Source organism: Oreochromis niloticus, linkage group LG15 (genome assembly GCF_001858045.2).
Source record: "Oreochromis niloticus isolate F11D_XX linkage group LG15, O_niloticus_UMD_NMBU, whole genome shotgun sequence".
Classification (NCBI taxonomy): Eukaryota; Metazoa; Chordata; class Actinopteri; order Cichliformes; family Cichlidae; genus Oreochromis; species Oreochromis niloticus.
In genome coordinates, this window is record NC_031980.2 from 33,793,204 (window position 1) to 33,808,936 (window position 15,733).

At 38.1% G+C, this 15,733-nt stretch overlaps 1 protein-coding gene across 2 annotated transcripts; it reads right to left on the reverse strand.

Annotated features, from left to right (window-relative positions):
- Window positions 1–176: 176 nt before the first annotated feature.
- Window positions 177–15,013, reverse strand: gipc3 (GIPC PDZ domain containing family, member 3). 2 transcript variants are annotated; one of them, XM_025899219.1, is made up of 6 exons: window positions 14,569–15,013; window positions 10,848–11,033; window positions 10,232–10,412; window positions 4,414–4,523; window positions 3,280–3,358; window positions 177–1,461 (listed from the first exon to the last, which is right to left on the reverse strand). In XM_025899219.1, the coding sequence occupies exons 1-6, from the start codon at window positions 14,860–14,862 to the stop codon at window positions 1,310–1,312; spliced, it is 1,002 nt and encodes a 333-aa protein (XP_025755004.1). In that variant the 5' UTR covers window positions 14,863–15,013; the 3' UTR covers window positions 177–1,309. The 2 variants fall into 2 exon arrangements, with proteins under 2 accessions (XP_025755004.1, XP_003449103.1); XM_003449055.5 differs by having other exon boundaries at window positions 3,280–3,361.
- Window positions 15,014–15,733: the final 720 nt, after the last annotated feature.

Here is a 15,733-nt window from a genome sequence, read left to right on the forward strand (position 1 = left end):
CAAGTGGCAACACAGAGAAGAATACTGATGTAGCTCAAACCTTGTAATCACATCTTAGGTCAAACCATTTAAATTTAGCCGTTCGGCGTTTACTTACCTACATGTATGCAAAACAGTAAGGCAGAAAAAATATGCCACTCCAGTGTTTAGTTAATGCTTCCTTCTTTTTACTGGAAATACTAACCAATGCAGAAACACAAAGTGAGATCTACACACTGAAACTAAGAGCAGTGATAATGAAATGCTACAACAAACTGCTATAGTATATTTGCATTCTCTCTCTTTTTTAAACAGACTGAAGGCTCCCTCAGTGAAACATGGTACAATGTTAAAGTGAATATGTAACGTTTTCCTGTTGTCAACAAACACAAGAAATTCTTTCCGTTTTTTAAGGAAAAGTAAGAGTAAGAGTTTACATACAAGCACAAGAGTCCACCAAAATAATTTTTTGATTTCTTTTTGACTGTGGGAACTTTTTGGGTCAAATTTGGTGTTTGACAGCAATTTCCACATGTGGGAATCTGAATTGCAGAGCAGGAACATCCAGCTGAAGATTGCTCCCCTGGTATTCAGTTTTTAGATGACAGCTTTAATTAATGTCCTAAAGCAGATTTTTTTTTTTTGTTTTTTTAATTTTTTTAAGTTCAAGTCAGGTCAGTCAGCTACTGCAAGACAGAGAATATTTAAAGCTGCAATGCATTTTTCTGGAATGCTTGGTAAAATCTAAAGCACAGATTTTTTTTTTATTTTACTTATATAAGTTGTTGTTAACTGAGAGAAAGATTACTCATTTGGTCTTTGAATGTCCTGTAAATGTTTCTTTCCTGTTTTCCTGACAGTTCCTTTCAAAGTGAAACAGACTTACTGGTGCTTACTGATTTCCCTCAGCTGATCCCAACTCTTGCAGTTTCATAACATACCATTGCATGCTTGTGGCAGAGGTGAAGACTTCTTTTAAATGCATCTCTTTTTAATTAAATATTCAATCACAGCTTTTTAATGATGATAAATTAGTGATTTCTGATTATTCATTTAGCCAAATGTATTTAAAACTACTCGGCAGATTTCTGTGCATTGTATTTCTTGTAAAGATTTGACAGTTCAGTTTAGTAGTACATTAAGAATCTGTTATGCACAAATTAGTGACATTTCATTTCTCGAAAAATATCGCAGTACGGCCACGATTGCAAGTGATTCAAAATGAATATAGGGACTGGAAGGCAATATTTAAGCACTTCTACGTTTTACTTTTTTGCAGCTTGATATACCAGAGAACAGAACTCTTCTCTCTTATGTGTACAATAAATGTCTAGATTCTGCCATTTTTGACATCTCCAATAGCTCCCCATACATCAAACAAAAAAACATCAGGGAAGGCAAAATCCCCCAGAACTGAATCCAGTGCCTCTGCAAAGTCATCGGGGTTCTTCTTGTCTTTGCCCGCTTCCACAATGGTGGTTGCTGCAGAGAAAATGGGACACAAGAATGTACATATAAAATTTACTCATTCTTATCTACAGTTATTCTGGTGTAACCTTGTAATCTTTAAGCCGTGGGACACCAAGTAAAAACACAAAATGTGCAAGCATTTTTCTCAAGAAATACTCAGACTGGAATTCTGTTTAATTTTACAAAAGCAGGCAGTAACATGGGCATTGGCTTGTCTCTGGAATCATGTGTATTCATGAACGTCAGTCGTTGTGTGTTGAAATATCCCTGGGAAGCCATTGCACTTATGGGAACCCTGAGTATATACTAATTGTGGAATCTTATTGTATTTGCATTCAGGCTGTATAAATAAGAAATTTAAGTTTATTGTACATTTATTCAATCTTTCTGACTAATAAAGCCTTTTATTTTATTTTAATGTCAAGCATAATGTAGAAAAGTGGCCTTGTACAGATATACAGTCTATTCTAGTCTAATCTAGTCTAATCCACTGTGCGAGCATTTAAAGGATATTCAGAGATTGTCAGCATCCCTTTTTAAAGCAAACTGTCAGTGAGAGTAAATCATATTTAGTAAATCATATTTTCCCAAGTGGTTTTCTCAACAAAAAAACAAGAAAAAGAAAAAGAAACTAAACATATTTTTTAGGAGGAGATCCAAGCAAGCAACGGGGTGAAGAGCAGGGTAAGAAATCATTGCCCTATTTTAGATGAGGTTCATGCAACATCAGGCCACTGGCTTTGAGAGTCTGGGAAAGGGCAATTTCATATCACTCTCAACTTCTCAGCACAATAGACCCGAATTCTTGCTCATTCTTCATCCTTGTGCAGTTCTTGTGATATTTAGTAAGGATGTGATGCTGCCAATTTCTACTATTATTAACCCTGACTAAAAAAAAGGTCCACTTAATGTTTTTCTTTTCAGAGGCTTTTAGCCTTTATGACCATCAGTAGCTCTAGGTTGCTCAGCTGAGCATGAAATGGCAAGTATTAGCTCTCCATGACAACTGAGCAAAGTCCTTCAGCTGAGATATACATGCAAGTGAACATGTACATATCTAGAATAAGATATTTTTGTCATTTTTCTTCTCCTCCATAAAAGCACCAAATTCTAAATCTTTCAAAATTTTGTCAAATTAAACATTAAACATGATTAAACATTGTTTACATTGAGATCCTAGGAAGAGTAAAAACTGAGAGACGAACTCCTGAATGCTTGTTCCTTTTTGTTTCTGCATTTGTCAGGGACTGGATTCATTCCTTATGCCCCTTTGATACAGGGCTGGAGGCCAGTTAGCAACCATTCAATCGTTAGGGAAAACTGTGTATTCCCAAATTCCCAAACTGCAAATTCCCCATTCACACAGACCTAGTGACCAGTCAGTGACCCCTTGGTTGCTAAATAAAACTGCCACAACTGGTTGCCAAGTGTTGCTAGCAGTCTTATGGTGCAGCATCAAAAACCTTACCTGTGGCTACTTTTGTTTCCAGCACATTAGCATGGAAGATGCTGCATTGTCTGCTAACTAGTCAACAAGTGGTGATGAGAAGGATTCATACTGGAAACAGAGACTATCAAAGTAAAAGTCACTCCCTTTGAAATGTGTTGGTTTCAGCAGTAAAACAAATGTTGCATGGTTCCATTTTGCATCATATTTTTTCAAGTTTCACTTCTACTAGGAGTGATCACAGCAATCTGATGCAGAAGCCTCTTTGCATCAGATTTCACCCGACAATGCTAAACAGAAACCACTTGCTAGCAGCTCATTCCTATCAACTAGTGAAAATTACATTCCTTTTAAGGACAAATATGTTAGTCGGCAAGTCTTACCCAGCTCCAGGTCTCTGATGCCCATGTAGCTCTCCAACAGGTCGTCCACTTTTTTGGTGGCTCGTTCTTCAAATTCATTCTGCTGGCATGACGCATACAAACAAAAGTGTGTAATACTATGATAAACATGGTGTCAGAGGATCTAAGACAGCAGGTCATGTATGATTTTACTGGATTGCTCCTTTTTCAGGCACTTTGTTTTAAGTTTACTGTTATAAAGTTATAAGGGCATCTATGGATGATGAATCCCTTAGTGTTAAAAATCCAGTAATTCTCCTTATTATGAAATGATGTAAATGTATTTATATATTCTGTTTGATCACATTCCAGATCAGTATATGGTAAAATATCCAGCACAAACAAAATGATTTCCAAGATTTTTTTCCAACATAATAAAGAAGATTCAATTTAACACGTAAAAAACACTTTAATTAAATTAAACAAGAACAATTCTGCCCACTCAAATAATCTGATCACACTCAGTCTTGTTTATTTTGTGCTCTGCAGATGAAAGACATGTACGTAAATGTAGACATACACAACCAGTTCACTCTTCTTTTTCTAGTCTCTTATAACTGCCACGGGGTTTATTTGATGAAAAACTGAAACTATAGAGCCCACATATTTAAAATGTTACTAAAAAGCACTAATATAATATATGATATAATAGCTCTGTGTCAAGTGTGTGAAAACCATGATACATAAAAGGCAGTGAACAAAATGACTGGTGGTTCAACCATTAAACATTTGTGTGGGAAGTAATGATAACTTTGTTTATAAAGGTCACTTCCAGTGAAGGAGTTTTGTTTGTTTGTTTATGTGTGAGTGGAGTCAAACAGTTCAGTTACTTCCAGCTCAAGTCAGGTCTGTGATGCCCCATGTGAGCTTTGAGTGTGACTTAACACAGAGGAAAAACCTTAAATCAGAGCGTGCTGGACACAAGACAAAAAAAAGAGTTCAAGTGTTGATAAGAGGGTATTTAAAATGCTCTATATCAGCATGTGTGTGTGTGTGTGTGTGTGTGTGTGTGTGTGTGTGTGTGTGTGTGTGTGTGTGTGTGTGTGTGTGTGCACGTGCACTGAGTACATCTGAAAATTTAATCAGTCATTGTCTGGCAGGACATGTGAAACTCACCACTTCCTGAACTGTAGCAGAACCCTTGGACCTTAGTCGCAGTGTTTCCTTCCCATTCACCATCTTGCCCTCATTAGACTTTGGCGCTCTAGTCCTCATTCCAATCATGTCTAACCACACACGCAGAACGACAATCATTAATCAAAGTCAAATGTTTATTTGGTTAGACGTAGCATGGTGTTAATTGTGTAACATAGATTTTTTTTTTTTTTATTCTTGCAAACTATGAATATATTCTTCGATTATTTCCCATGAGGCTGATGTGTTCCTTCCAACACATCACTGTCAACACAGTTCTTTGGAAAAGAAAGACAACTATAACAATGCTTAAAGATTTCCATTCCTTATTTGGAAGTTGTATCCCATCCAGTGAAAATCTAAAAATCTGAAACCCACAGTCTTTATATGATATTTTTTTTAGGTTTTTATCTAATGTATTTCCAGTCTCACTGCTGGCTGTTGTTAGGCTAATGACTGTGTTTGTCTTAAAAACGTTCACCCCAAATCATTTGGTAAGACCTGCATCATTAGATAATCTGTATACTGTACAGTGCAGTAATTGAAAGGCAACATTTGTGAATTCAAATGGATTCATATTTTCATTTGTCTCAGCATTGCCGTGCATATCTTTAACCCTCAGCGGGGCAATTTTGAGCCCCATTATATTTTATACAACAACACGTTTTTGATGATTTTGTGTTCATCATACCAAAATGCTGCACTGAACCTATGACAGATATTCTAAAATGTTCTAATTTGATTTATGTGGTTTTCAGTCATTTCGTGGAAATCTAAGTGAAACACCAACACACATACAAACAAAATTAAAACAACCCTCATCTGTTGATTTTTACAGAATACTTGTTTTTTAACAGCAAACTCCATAACTGAAAAAAAATAACATTAAGTCAGTGCCAGGGTGTTTTTTTATACTTTTGTTTAAAAAACATTAAACATATTTAACCTTTACATACTGTTCAGGTCGCATTTGACCTATTTTGACATTTCACAGCATTAAAAAATGCCTAAAATGTTTCTTTCATTCTTTTAGACTGAAATGTAATGGCTTTTCCTAAAATAAGAGATTAAAGATTAAAAAAAAAAGAATAAAAAGGTACCCGTGCTGTCATTTCAGTGAGTGTGGGAGACTCCCACACTCACACATACAATGCACAGATCATTTGTAATAAGCATTTTTTTTGTGTGTGTAAATTATGAACTAATATTGATTATTACAGATGGTAGTTGTGGAGATTTATTTTATGTGAAGACAGTGGTTAATGGTTATAATAGTTACTCTAATAGTCCAGAACTTTCTGGCCATTTTCATTTTCAGTTAAATATGTTTAAATCATCTTGACTGTTTTGTTTCCATGTTTTAGAGAAAACAGAACATGTTACTGTGTGATGATACGCAATAATGTTTTCTTTTCTTTCTTAAAAACTGACCCATGAAAGCATTGAATACTCACAAAAGTGTCTTGCGAATATTTTCTGCAGAGGTATTCTGAATATTTAGATTTTGAAAACTGTCATATTAGATGCCTAACTGTCTAAGAACAACTAACAAATTACAATGAAATTAAAGCCTATAATGTTTACAGAAGTACATAAAAAGCTCTTGCGACACCAGTGGGCATTTTCCTGTATACAAACTATGGAAAGTTGTTGGAGAAGTAGACAAATTCATAGACTTTAAATTTCCTCCCTTCCTTTCTTAGTCTGTTTTATATATTTCTCATACTTAAATGTTTCAGATCACAATCAAAATTACAATATTAAGTTTTTAAATGATTATTTAATTTATAAGGGGGAAATACCGATACAAACTTACCTGGCCCTATGTGAAAAACAGATCACTTGAAGGTCACTACTAACACACTAAACCCCTAAATGAACATTTGCATGCAGAATTGAAAAAATTTGCAGACTGATGTTAGAATTTAGGTCACTGGTACAAGCATGACTGTAGCGCTCTGGTATTTCAAAGAGATGCTCAATGGGTAAATAGTTCCCAGAGAAAGAATTTGAGCCCACGTCTCCTGACGTCTGCATTAAAATGCTCATCTGGTTATTTCAATAATTCCTAAGAGAAAATACTAGTTCAGGGGTAAGGTCAGAGGTCAGCATCAGCTATGTCACGCTAACAGTATAAACAACTGATACTCCAGAAGCAACTACTCTATGTAGCATGTTTGTCCTGCTGCGAGTCAAATATGATCTAAAAAGTCTAATAAATGCTAATAAATGACATATCTTAATTGGAGCTGAGGTTTATATGACTTTTAGTCTTTGAAATACAGCGGCTCCAGCCACAGACTCTACAAATACTGAGTAAACCTTCATGATGCACACAAAAACAAAAAAGAACTTCAGCTTTAATCTCTATGTGTGTGAGTATGAGAACCAACATGTGTTACAATTTTAGGATTCGAGTGTACTTTATCATCTTACTTTTAATTGAATCCATCAAAATGCCATTTGGCAGCATGTTTCCGCTTTTAATTCAAGTCATTTAGTTGCCAACACACCTAAAAAGACCTGCGATTGACAGATTTACCCAGTGAGATGAGGGGATGTGTTTCTGCTCTTATCACTGTCATGCAGAGGGTCACACCACACTGTCACAGTTCACACACACACAAAAGAGGTGGAGACTGAAAGCACAACGTGATATACTGGAAAATTGCCGGGTTTATTAAAGGAGCTTGATATGGGGATGCCACTCAGCTTGGGTTCTCAATTGTCATTTCCTCATGGACCATGAGAGATAGCTATAAAACAGTAACAAGATAACACGACAGCTTCAAAAGCAAACTAATCCACGCTGTAATCCATCCCAATCAGAATTATGCAAGTTTATTCTATGCTGGTATTTTGATGTGTATGGCATTCTCAAAAAGACTGGAATATCTGTTAACAGAGATGTGACAACATGTTACGAGATACCGATCTGTTGCAGGAAGTAAGCCAGTTAACCATGGATTTGGTTTCCTGTCTGATAAGCGTGCTGTGGACAGTGAGGCTCCAACCCACTCAGATTCACTTAGGAAAGGAGAGTAAGGTGTTTCCTCTACACACTGTAACAAGGATGCAATAAATCAACAACTCACTGAACTGTTGACAGGTAAACTATTTTTCATAAAGAGATACCTCATGCAGTTAAAAGCACAAGGATTACCTCATGCTGTTAAGGACCTTTGCTGTTTGAAAGGCACAGAGATTTGATGTGTGTAGCATAGAGGCACCACAGTGCCGCTGATGTCAGCTTAAACAAGCTTGTCAGACTGTAACAAGACATAAAAGCAAATACAGCACAAGGTGGCTTGTCAAATCACTATTAGCTGATGAACCTGCTAGCTACTTCTTTTTATTTCCTGGCAGACATTTGAGTGAAATATAAATAAAAGTACCTTTTGAGCTCTGTAAAACAGGGAAAGCACAACATGTACATTTGGATCAAACATTTACTTTACTTAATTTCTTTGGCAGTGACTCTGCAAGAGTGTGAAAAATGAGCTGCTGTGTCTTTTCTCTCTCCCTCGCCCTTCACTCTTTATCGCTGTGTTAGCATGGTTTATGTCTTCTTCTCTCTCTTCCCATCTCCAAGCCCAGCCCATCCAGGCAGATGGCAGTCTGCCATGAGCCTTGCGCTGCAATGAGTTTCTCCTTGTTCAAAGAAAGTTGCTTCTTCTTTCCATTTTTTCTCAAACGTTTTGCTGTTACATTGCAACAGGGTCCCACACAACAATTCTCACACAACAATTCAGTCCACATAACGTTAACAAGCTGACTATATATTTATGAGACGGGGGGGTTAGGAATGTAACGCAGAAGGCTGTTCTCATGAGTGCACTGCCATCCATCCATCTATCCATTTTCTTCTGCTTATCCAAGGCCGAGTCATGGGGGCAGCAGTCTAAGCAGAGAAGCCCAGCCCTCCCTCTCCCCGTCCACCTCCTCCAGCTTGTCCAGGGAACACCACGGTTTTCCCAGGCCAGCCGAGTAATGTAATCTGTCCAGCATGTCCTGGGTCTGCCCCGGGGCCTCCTCCCAGTGGGACATGGCCAGAACACCTCACCCAGGAGGCGCCCAGGAGGCATCCTTGTCAGATGCTTGAACCACCTCAAGTTGCTCCTTCCGACGTGGACGAGTAGCAGCTACTCTGAACAGGGGCGCAATTAAGGGGGGACCGGGGGGCACTGGCCAACCCCCCAAAATTTGCTATTTGGTAATAATTTTAATAAACATGAGCACAAGACATAGGAAGACACCCCATTATGAGTTGAAACATTAAATGTTTTTGGGGTTATATTTTTAGTGTCCCCCATATTGCTACCCCTATGAAACAATTCTGGACGCGACTCTGAGCACCTCCCAAATGGCTGAACTCCTCACCAAATCTCTAAGGGAGAGACCACCCACCCTTTAAAGAAAGCTCATTTCCACCGCTTGTATCTGCAATCTTATTCTTTCAGTCACTACCCAAACTCATGACTGTAGGTGAGGGTACCGGCTTTTACGCTCAGTTGTCTTTTCACAATGACAAACCGGTACAGCATCCATCACTGCAGCTGCAGCACCAATTCGTCTGGTGATCTCCTTCTCCCCTCTCCCCTCACTTGTGAACAAGACCCTGAGATACTCAGTCCTCAACTTGGAGCAGCAACAACCGGAACAGAGCTGAAGCCCTTTTAGGTTTAGGTAGGGATGGAACCAGGTTTTGGTCAAATTTAGTGTAGACCTTTAACAGATTAAACATTCAGTTCGATTCAAAGTTATGCATATAGCTCCAAGTCACAACAGCAGTTGCCTCAAGGTGACTTATATTGTAAGGCAGAGACCCTACTACAATAACTGCAAATAGTGTTGTCCTGCTTAAATTGAGAATTAGTCTGTAAGGACAGAAAAGTAAATGTCTGCCTCCGTGTAAGCGCGCATGTTCATGTCTAAATGGTGTTTCCAGTATTCCTGTTAGAGATTTGTGATTAATTGTTCCCCAGTGTTAATAACAACAACAACAGCAAAAATCATTCACAGCCTTTTTAATATTGTATGTGCATGTCTGGTAATTAAATTTTACTCCGTAAGTAAGACGACAGTTGATTTACAAAGAGAAACAAAAACTGAGAGGGGGAAACATTATTAGTTTATATTTTTCTGCAGTATTATAGACTCAGTCTATATACACAAAGTGAATTCATTTACATGTGCATTCTTCTTCTTCTGCATTTTTTATTTATACTTCACACACAGCCATTGCAGCTGACTGCTGTAACACTGGTCAATTAAATGTGGCTGGAAAGTTTAACAAGAGTTCAAGGCCCACCGGCATACCACCAGTGAAATATCCCTGCATCCTCTTTCTGTTTTTGCTGATGAGTTATGAAAAACAACTGAGGAGTACTAACCCCATCAACAGCTGGGGACAATGTCAGGCAGGACGGCAATAAGCTATTAGTGTCCGCTTTCTGTGGGCTGTCCTACAGGGAGAAGTTGGTGTGCTTATAATATTAGATAGCCATGCCATGCTATAAATCACAGTTTTTTCCCATTGTTTTAGCACCAGGAACCCTGCTGGTTTTATTGTATCACATAGCTACACATAAACTTTAATGTAGGGCAGTGAGTGCAAAGGCCAGGAAGCAATAGTACTGACACTTTTAGTATGAATGTTAGTGACACTACTGAGTTTTAATAGTATTTGTGTGCAGACCCAGTGACACCTAATGTTCTAAGGGAGTTCAAGTTGAAACACCCATATTAAAGTCTAAAATTAACAATCAAACTAAAAAAATATGTACCATGTTCCACTTACCAAAGGCTTTCTTGGGTCCCACAAGGCGAAGAGTGAAGGGTACGCCTCTCGGTTGCTCTTTTAGCATCTTTGCAACCTCATAGTGTCGACACCCTACAATGCTCTGGTCATTGATGGCCTCGATGTGGTCTCCAACACATACTGTCTTCAGCCGGTCGATGGTGCTGCCTTCCTTTATCCTCTGAAAGAAAAATATTTGACTAAATACAGTATATGAAGATTTGAGTTATCAACTGTTTTCAATATTTATGGTCCTTTTTGGGAGGGAAAGCACAATGCATTGACATATTACAACTAGTGTAATCATTACAGATTTTGCAATGACAGATTTTTATTATTGCAATATGACCAAAAAAAGAAAATGGGATTTTAATATGTTTGACTTTTAAGTTTCTCAGAAAAGTGGATTTATGTAATTTTAATGATTATTTGGTAAATTAGTACCGAAAACCATGAAAATGTCCTTGGTTTTATCTTTTCAAATACCTCTGTGGCCTCAAACTGTAAGGTAGCACTGACCAGCTGAAGACTGGAGCTTCTGCTCTGTGCTTTGTGTTATTAATCATCACAAAAACTCCAAATTTTGCAGCAGTTGGTAAAGAAACTTCTCATCCACCTTGATGAAAGCGTAGCCGGCCCCGTTGTCTGTGATCGTGAGACCCAGTGCATCTTCTGTCTTTGTCACCTCCACCTCTTTGGTCTCCCCTCTTACATGGGCAAAGATGAAGTCCTCCAGTCCAATCTGTCCTCCCAGTAGTTTCTGCATGTCCACTTTATGAGAGTTGAGAGTGCAGAACAGGATCTGAGGAGAAGGAATGGACATATTTGGTAAAGTAAAGTGAAAAAGTGAGTCAAGCAAGGCCTGTAACCAGTATAAAGACTCACAAAAATTAATAAGCCATGGGACTGATTAAGCATGCATTAATAGTATTATTTCTATTTTCACTAGCAATTTATTATTCTCATTATTTCTAATACTGGACTGATTTAAGCACATTTGTTGGCATTAAAATCTAATTGCCACTGAATGCATTGACCATAAAACTGTAACCCTGCAGCCTCTCTTGTTCTTTCATTAACTTCCTCTTGTTTTATTACAAAAGCAAATGGACCACATCGAAATTTCTCAAGCTGTGCTGTACAGAGATTAAACAGCAGAGGGCAGTAGAGCCAAACAATAAGCTTAGCTGAATTTGCGGTCATGTTGTTTTCAGTGGCACATCCGGCGGTGGTGAATAATTAAGAAACTTCATTTAGAAGTTTCAACTTCATACAAAACTATTAAGCCACAAGATACAGACAGGTTGAGTAGACATACACATTTTTTTCCTTCTGCTTTAGAAGATCACATAATCATACTTGTTACTGATTCACACTACAGATCCAAATCCTTTTATAAAAAAGCATCTCAAAGTCATCAGAGCTGACTGGCTCTCGAGATCACCTATTTAACGTCACTCATGCATTGAAGCAAATGTGTTTTAAAAGAGCAGTTGCATATTTAACATTGTGGGATTGAACTTTTGAATGTAGAATATCTTGTCCGTGCATTTCTGAAAACTTGAGCTTTTGCTGTGCGAGCAGATGTCAAAGTTCAGTTTTCTTTCATAAACCGTAACAGACATTCGAGATAACTTGAGTTGACTGTTATCTTGGAGCAGTTCCTATTCATAATAACTGCCTTGGCAAACGTAGTGGTCTTACTGTCGTCCAAAGTCTTCTCTGATACCTGGCTTTACAATAACTGTATGCTATGCCGCTGCTATTGATTCCATCTGAGGTCAAGGACACTTCTCACTGTCTGCATGCAATTGGATTTTAGGCAGTTATACAGTGCATGTTGTTAAAGTAAATAAACTAGTTGCATTTTATCATAAATTGTCTCTATATTGCAGGGAGAGTGTTTGTTCTGTTGCAGCCTACCCTGACCAAACATAATATACTTCACATTAAAAAAAAAGATTTTGCTTTTACTAATGTGTTTGTTGCAAGGTAATTCATGAATCTGTATTATCTGTGCATTTAGTAAGCAGCTTTTTGTTGTTGTTTGTATGTTTATTTGTTGCTGAATTCTTGGATGTGACATGACATGGCTGACACACAGTTTCAACTTCAGATGGGGAAGTGTTTGCAGTATATTCTACAGCTGCAGATTACTTTTGACAGCTTGATCCTCCAAGTTGCAGGGCTGCGTTAATAATATCAGACTACATGTGACTGTATTGCATTATAATACATTATTAGTATTGTAAATCTATGTAAATGCATCAAAGATAAAGTAAAAAAAAATACTAAGGGAACAAATTTAACACTTATCTAAAATAATCTCATATTGATTGTTTCCTTCTAAAACAGATATTGCATGTCAAAGGTTACTTTAACAAGGTTGAACATTGCGTGCCGCATGTTTCTGTGTCACAGTCATGGTTGGCGGGTGCCCGACAAGAGCATCAAGGTCATTTACTATGAAATGTAACTTGGTCTCCGTCACTCTTACGTTTACATCTATCAGATACGCTGAAAGCCTTCATGGTTGGCCTTCATAGCTGATAACTAGCTGATAGGGCCAGAGTTGAAGAGTGATGTTCTGTTGCCAAGTGTGTTCAATCAACTATAGAATGAAGCAAAATAGCAGCAAAAAAAGGCATTCAGGTCTTTTCCCAGTTTATTCATGTGTACTGGTGCACATAAAGTCAGATACATTTTTCATGTTTGAGAAATCAAACTGCAAATCATTTGTGTATATTTTTATTAATTAGATTATTTTTTATTTACTGTTTCCTCCTACTCTTTCTTTGATCACTCTTGCATCTATTAACACCTGCTCCGGCTGAATTTAATCTAAATGCCCATCTTAAAAGAATTTGCCTTTTACCATGTTTAGCACTCAGGGGCGTAACAGGCTGTTCCATCCAGGCCTTCCAAAGGTTCACAGTCAAGGTCTCAACTCAAGGATCTTAGGCCTTATGAGCAGCTTCTTCTGTAACCTTACTGCAAGGTCAATTCTCTGGTTCGGTCTTGTTTTTATCATTTAAGAAATGTGGCTAGGCTAAGCCCGATTTTATCTCGATCTGAACTGGAGATTGCTATACATGCATTTATTTCGTCACGGTTGGATTATTGTAATTCGCTGTTTATGTGTCTTAGCAAAGGTTCTCTGGATCGTCTGCAGGTTGTGCAAAATGCTGCAGCGAGGCTTTTGACAAAATCCTCCAAGTACTCGCATGTGACACCATTGTTATCTCAGTTACACTGGCTTCCTGTTAAATTTAGAGTTGATTTTAAGATCCTGGTCTTGACCTACAGAGCTGTGCATGGACTGGCACCAGCCTACATCTTTGATCTGCTACAGCCTTATGTCCCTAGCAGGTCTTTGAGGTCATCTGATCTGGGCTTACTTGCTATAAAAAATACTAAGAGGAGGACTAAGGGTGATAGAGCTTTTGCCAATGTGGCCCCGAGACTGTGGAACTCTCTCCCCCAAGCATTAAGAACTGTGGACTCAGTAGCTGTTTTTAAAAAACAACTCAAAACTTACCTTTTTAAAATTGCTTTTGGTTAATTATTTGCCTGTTTTATTTTCTCTTTTTAAATCTTTTTATGACTTTTAATCTTATGTGCAGCACTTTGTGATTCTGTCTAGAAAGGTGCTATATAAATAAAAATTTATTTATTTATTTAAGCAACAATTTGGTAATCTACAAAGCTACAAGTGAACTATTTAGTTATCTAGTAATTATTCTGGGGGGAAAGAAAATATATATACTGTAAGTTATATTATCTGCTCAAACTGTGATACTTTACATGAGTGTGCTGTAATACGTCTTTAATTCTGAAGGAACTTTAACAAGTAGGCATTCAGTTCTATTCATAAAAACAGGCTGAGTGTTATATTCCTATGAGTGACTAAGCACACAATATCTTATTTTCTACTCTACTTTGTGGGTTGATCACCTTTCAAAATAAAATTATTTCCTTCTGTTGTTTTTTTTTTTTTTTTAGGACTCTATAACTGTAGCTTGTCACGTTAGATGTTTGTTAACTGATAAGAAGTCGTTATATGGTTATTTCTTTCCGCTATTGGTCCTGGTCAAGGTGCAAACCAATACACATGCTGGCTGACAGTAAGTAGTAAATGATCATTGCGCATCATGGAAAAAAAAGAAGAAGCAGAGAATGGAAACCTAACACCTATTCACAACTAGCCTGATAGTCCTGAATTTCTACTGGTTAAAAAAAAAAACAAGCAAATGATTTTTTTAAAAAATGTGACTGTTTCCACAACTGAACATGTCACTTTATTATTTTATTGCATTCATAGCCGAGTGTATTTGTACCTCTGAGGGGGAGATGTTGAACACTTCTGCGATCTTGGCATACAACTCCTTGACATTAGTGAATCCATGAATCCGCCCTGTGGGACTCCCATGAGCCAGCTGGGTGTGGAAGATGAGCTTAGGTCTGGGGTATTCTGGTGGCCCTGCTGGTGGCGGTGAAGGGGGAGGGAGCGGAGGCGCTGTGGGCTCCGGAGACCCCTGATTCTGGCTCTGGTTCTGGGCCTTCTGCTCCTCCGTGGCCTCGGCCCCTGCTGCCTTGGAGTCCTGCGGGCTCATAGCCTCTCCGGTCTGCATCAGCCCCAACTTAAGCTGGGTCCTCCCCTAGGAGCCCTGGTGGTGCACTGCTCAGAAAGAGAGAAAAACACTGTCCTCCCTGACCGTTTAGCTGACCAACCATCCAACCAACCAGCTACTCAAAGCTTTGCGGCAAAGAAAACATAAATTAGTGATGAGAGCAGCCTGGTAACAGAAGCTGAAAGAAGCCAGCCAGACTCTACCAGGTAGAAACCCAATACCTTTTGAGTTGAGGCTTGTATTTGTTACACCTGAGCCTCGGGGAGCTCACGCATATCGAACACACACAAAACATATCAAGTAAAGGTTTTTTTTTCATATATGTGATATGGTTATGATTCTAATCCTTATATCAGTCCAGAAAAGTCACACAAGCGCATCCTAGAATATGTAAACCTCCCTCTTAAGTGTGAAGATTTCCTGCATACCTGCAATTCTGTATAACTACCAAAGTGGGCCACTGGGAGTTGGCCACAGACAATATCCCAGTGTTACCAGTAAGATGATATCATTGTAAGGTGCCCCCGTTCGCTGGCCTTATTGAATGAAAGAGGTTGTTGCTGGGGTAAATCCTTGGTGATGCACTGACCTTTCTGACCCCACAGACAACTTACACCAACACAAGATTACACTTAAAGCCAAAAGATAGATGTTTAACTCATTAACTCAATCTAAATTAGTGTCCTAGAAAGTGTTAACACATGACTAAAAAACACTAAAATAAAGAGTATTACAGTATATCTTATTATCAAACTCCAAGCACTGGTCATATATTGTTCATGGCAATGTAAATGGACAAATAATACCTATGAGAGATGGAAGTGTAGTATTAGTGATTAATGCAGTTAATAATAAAAAGGACATTTTCATC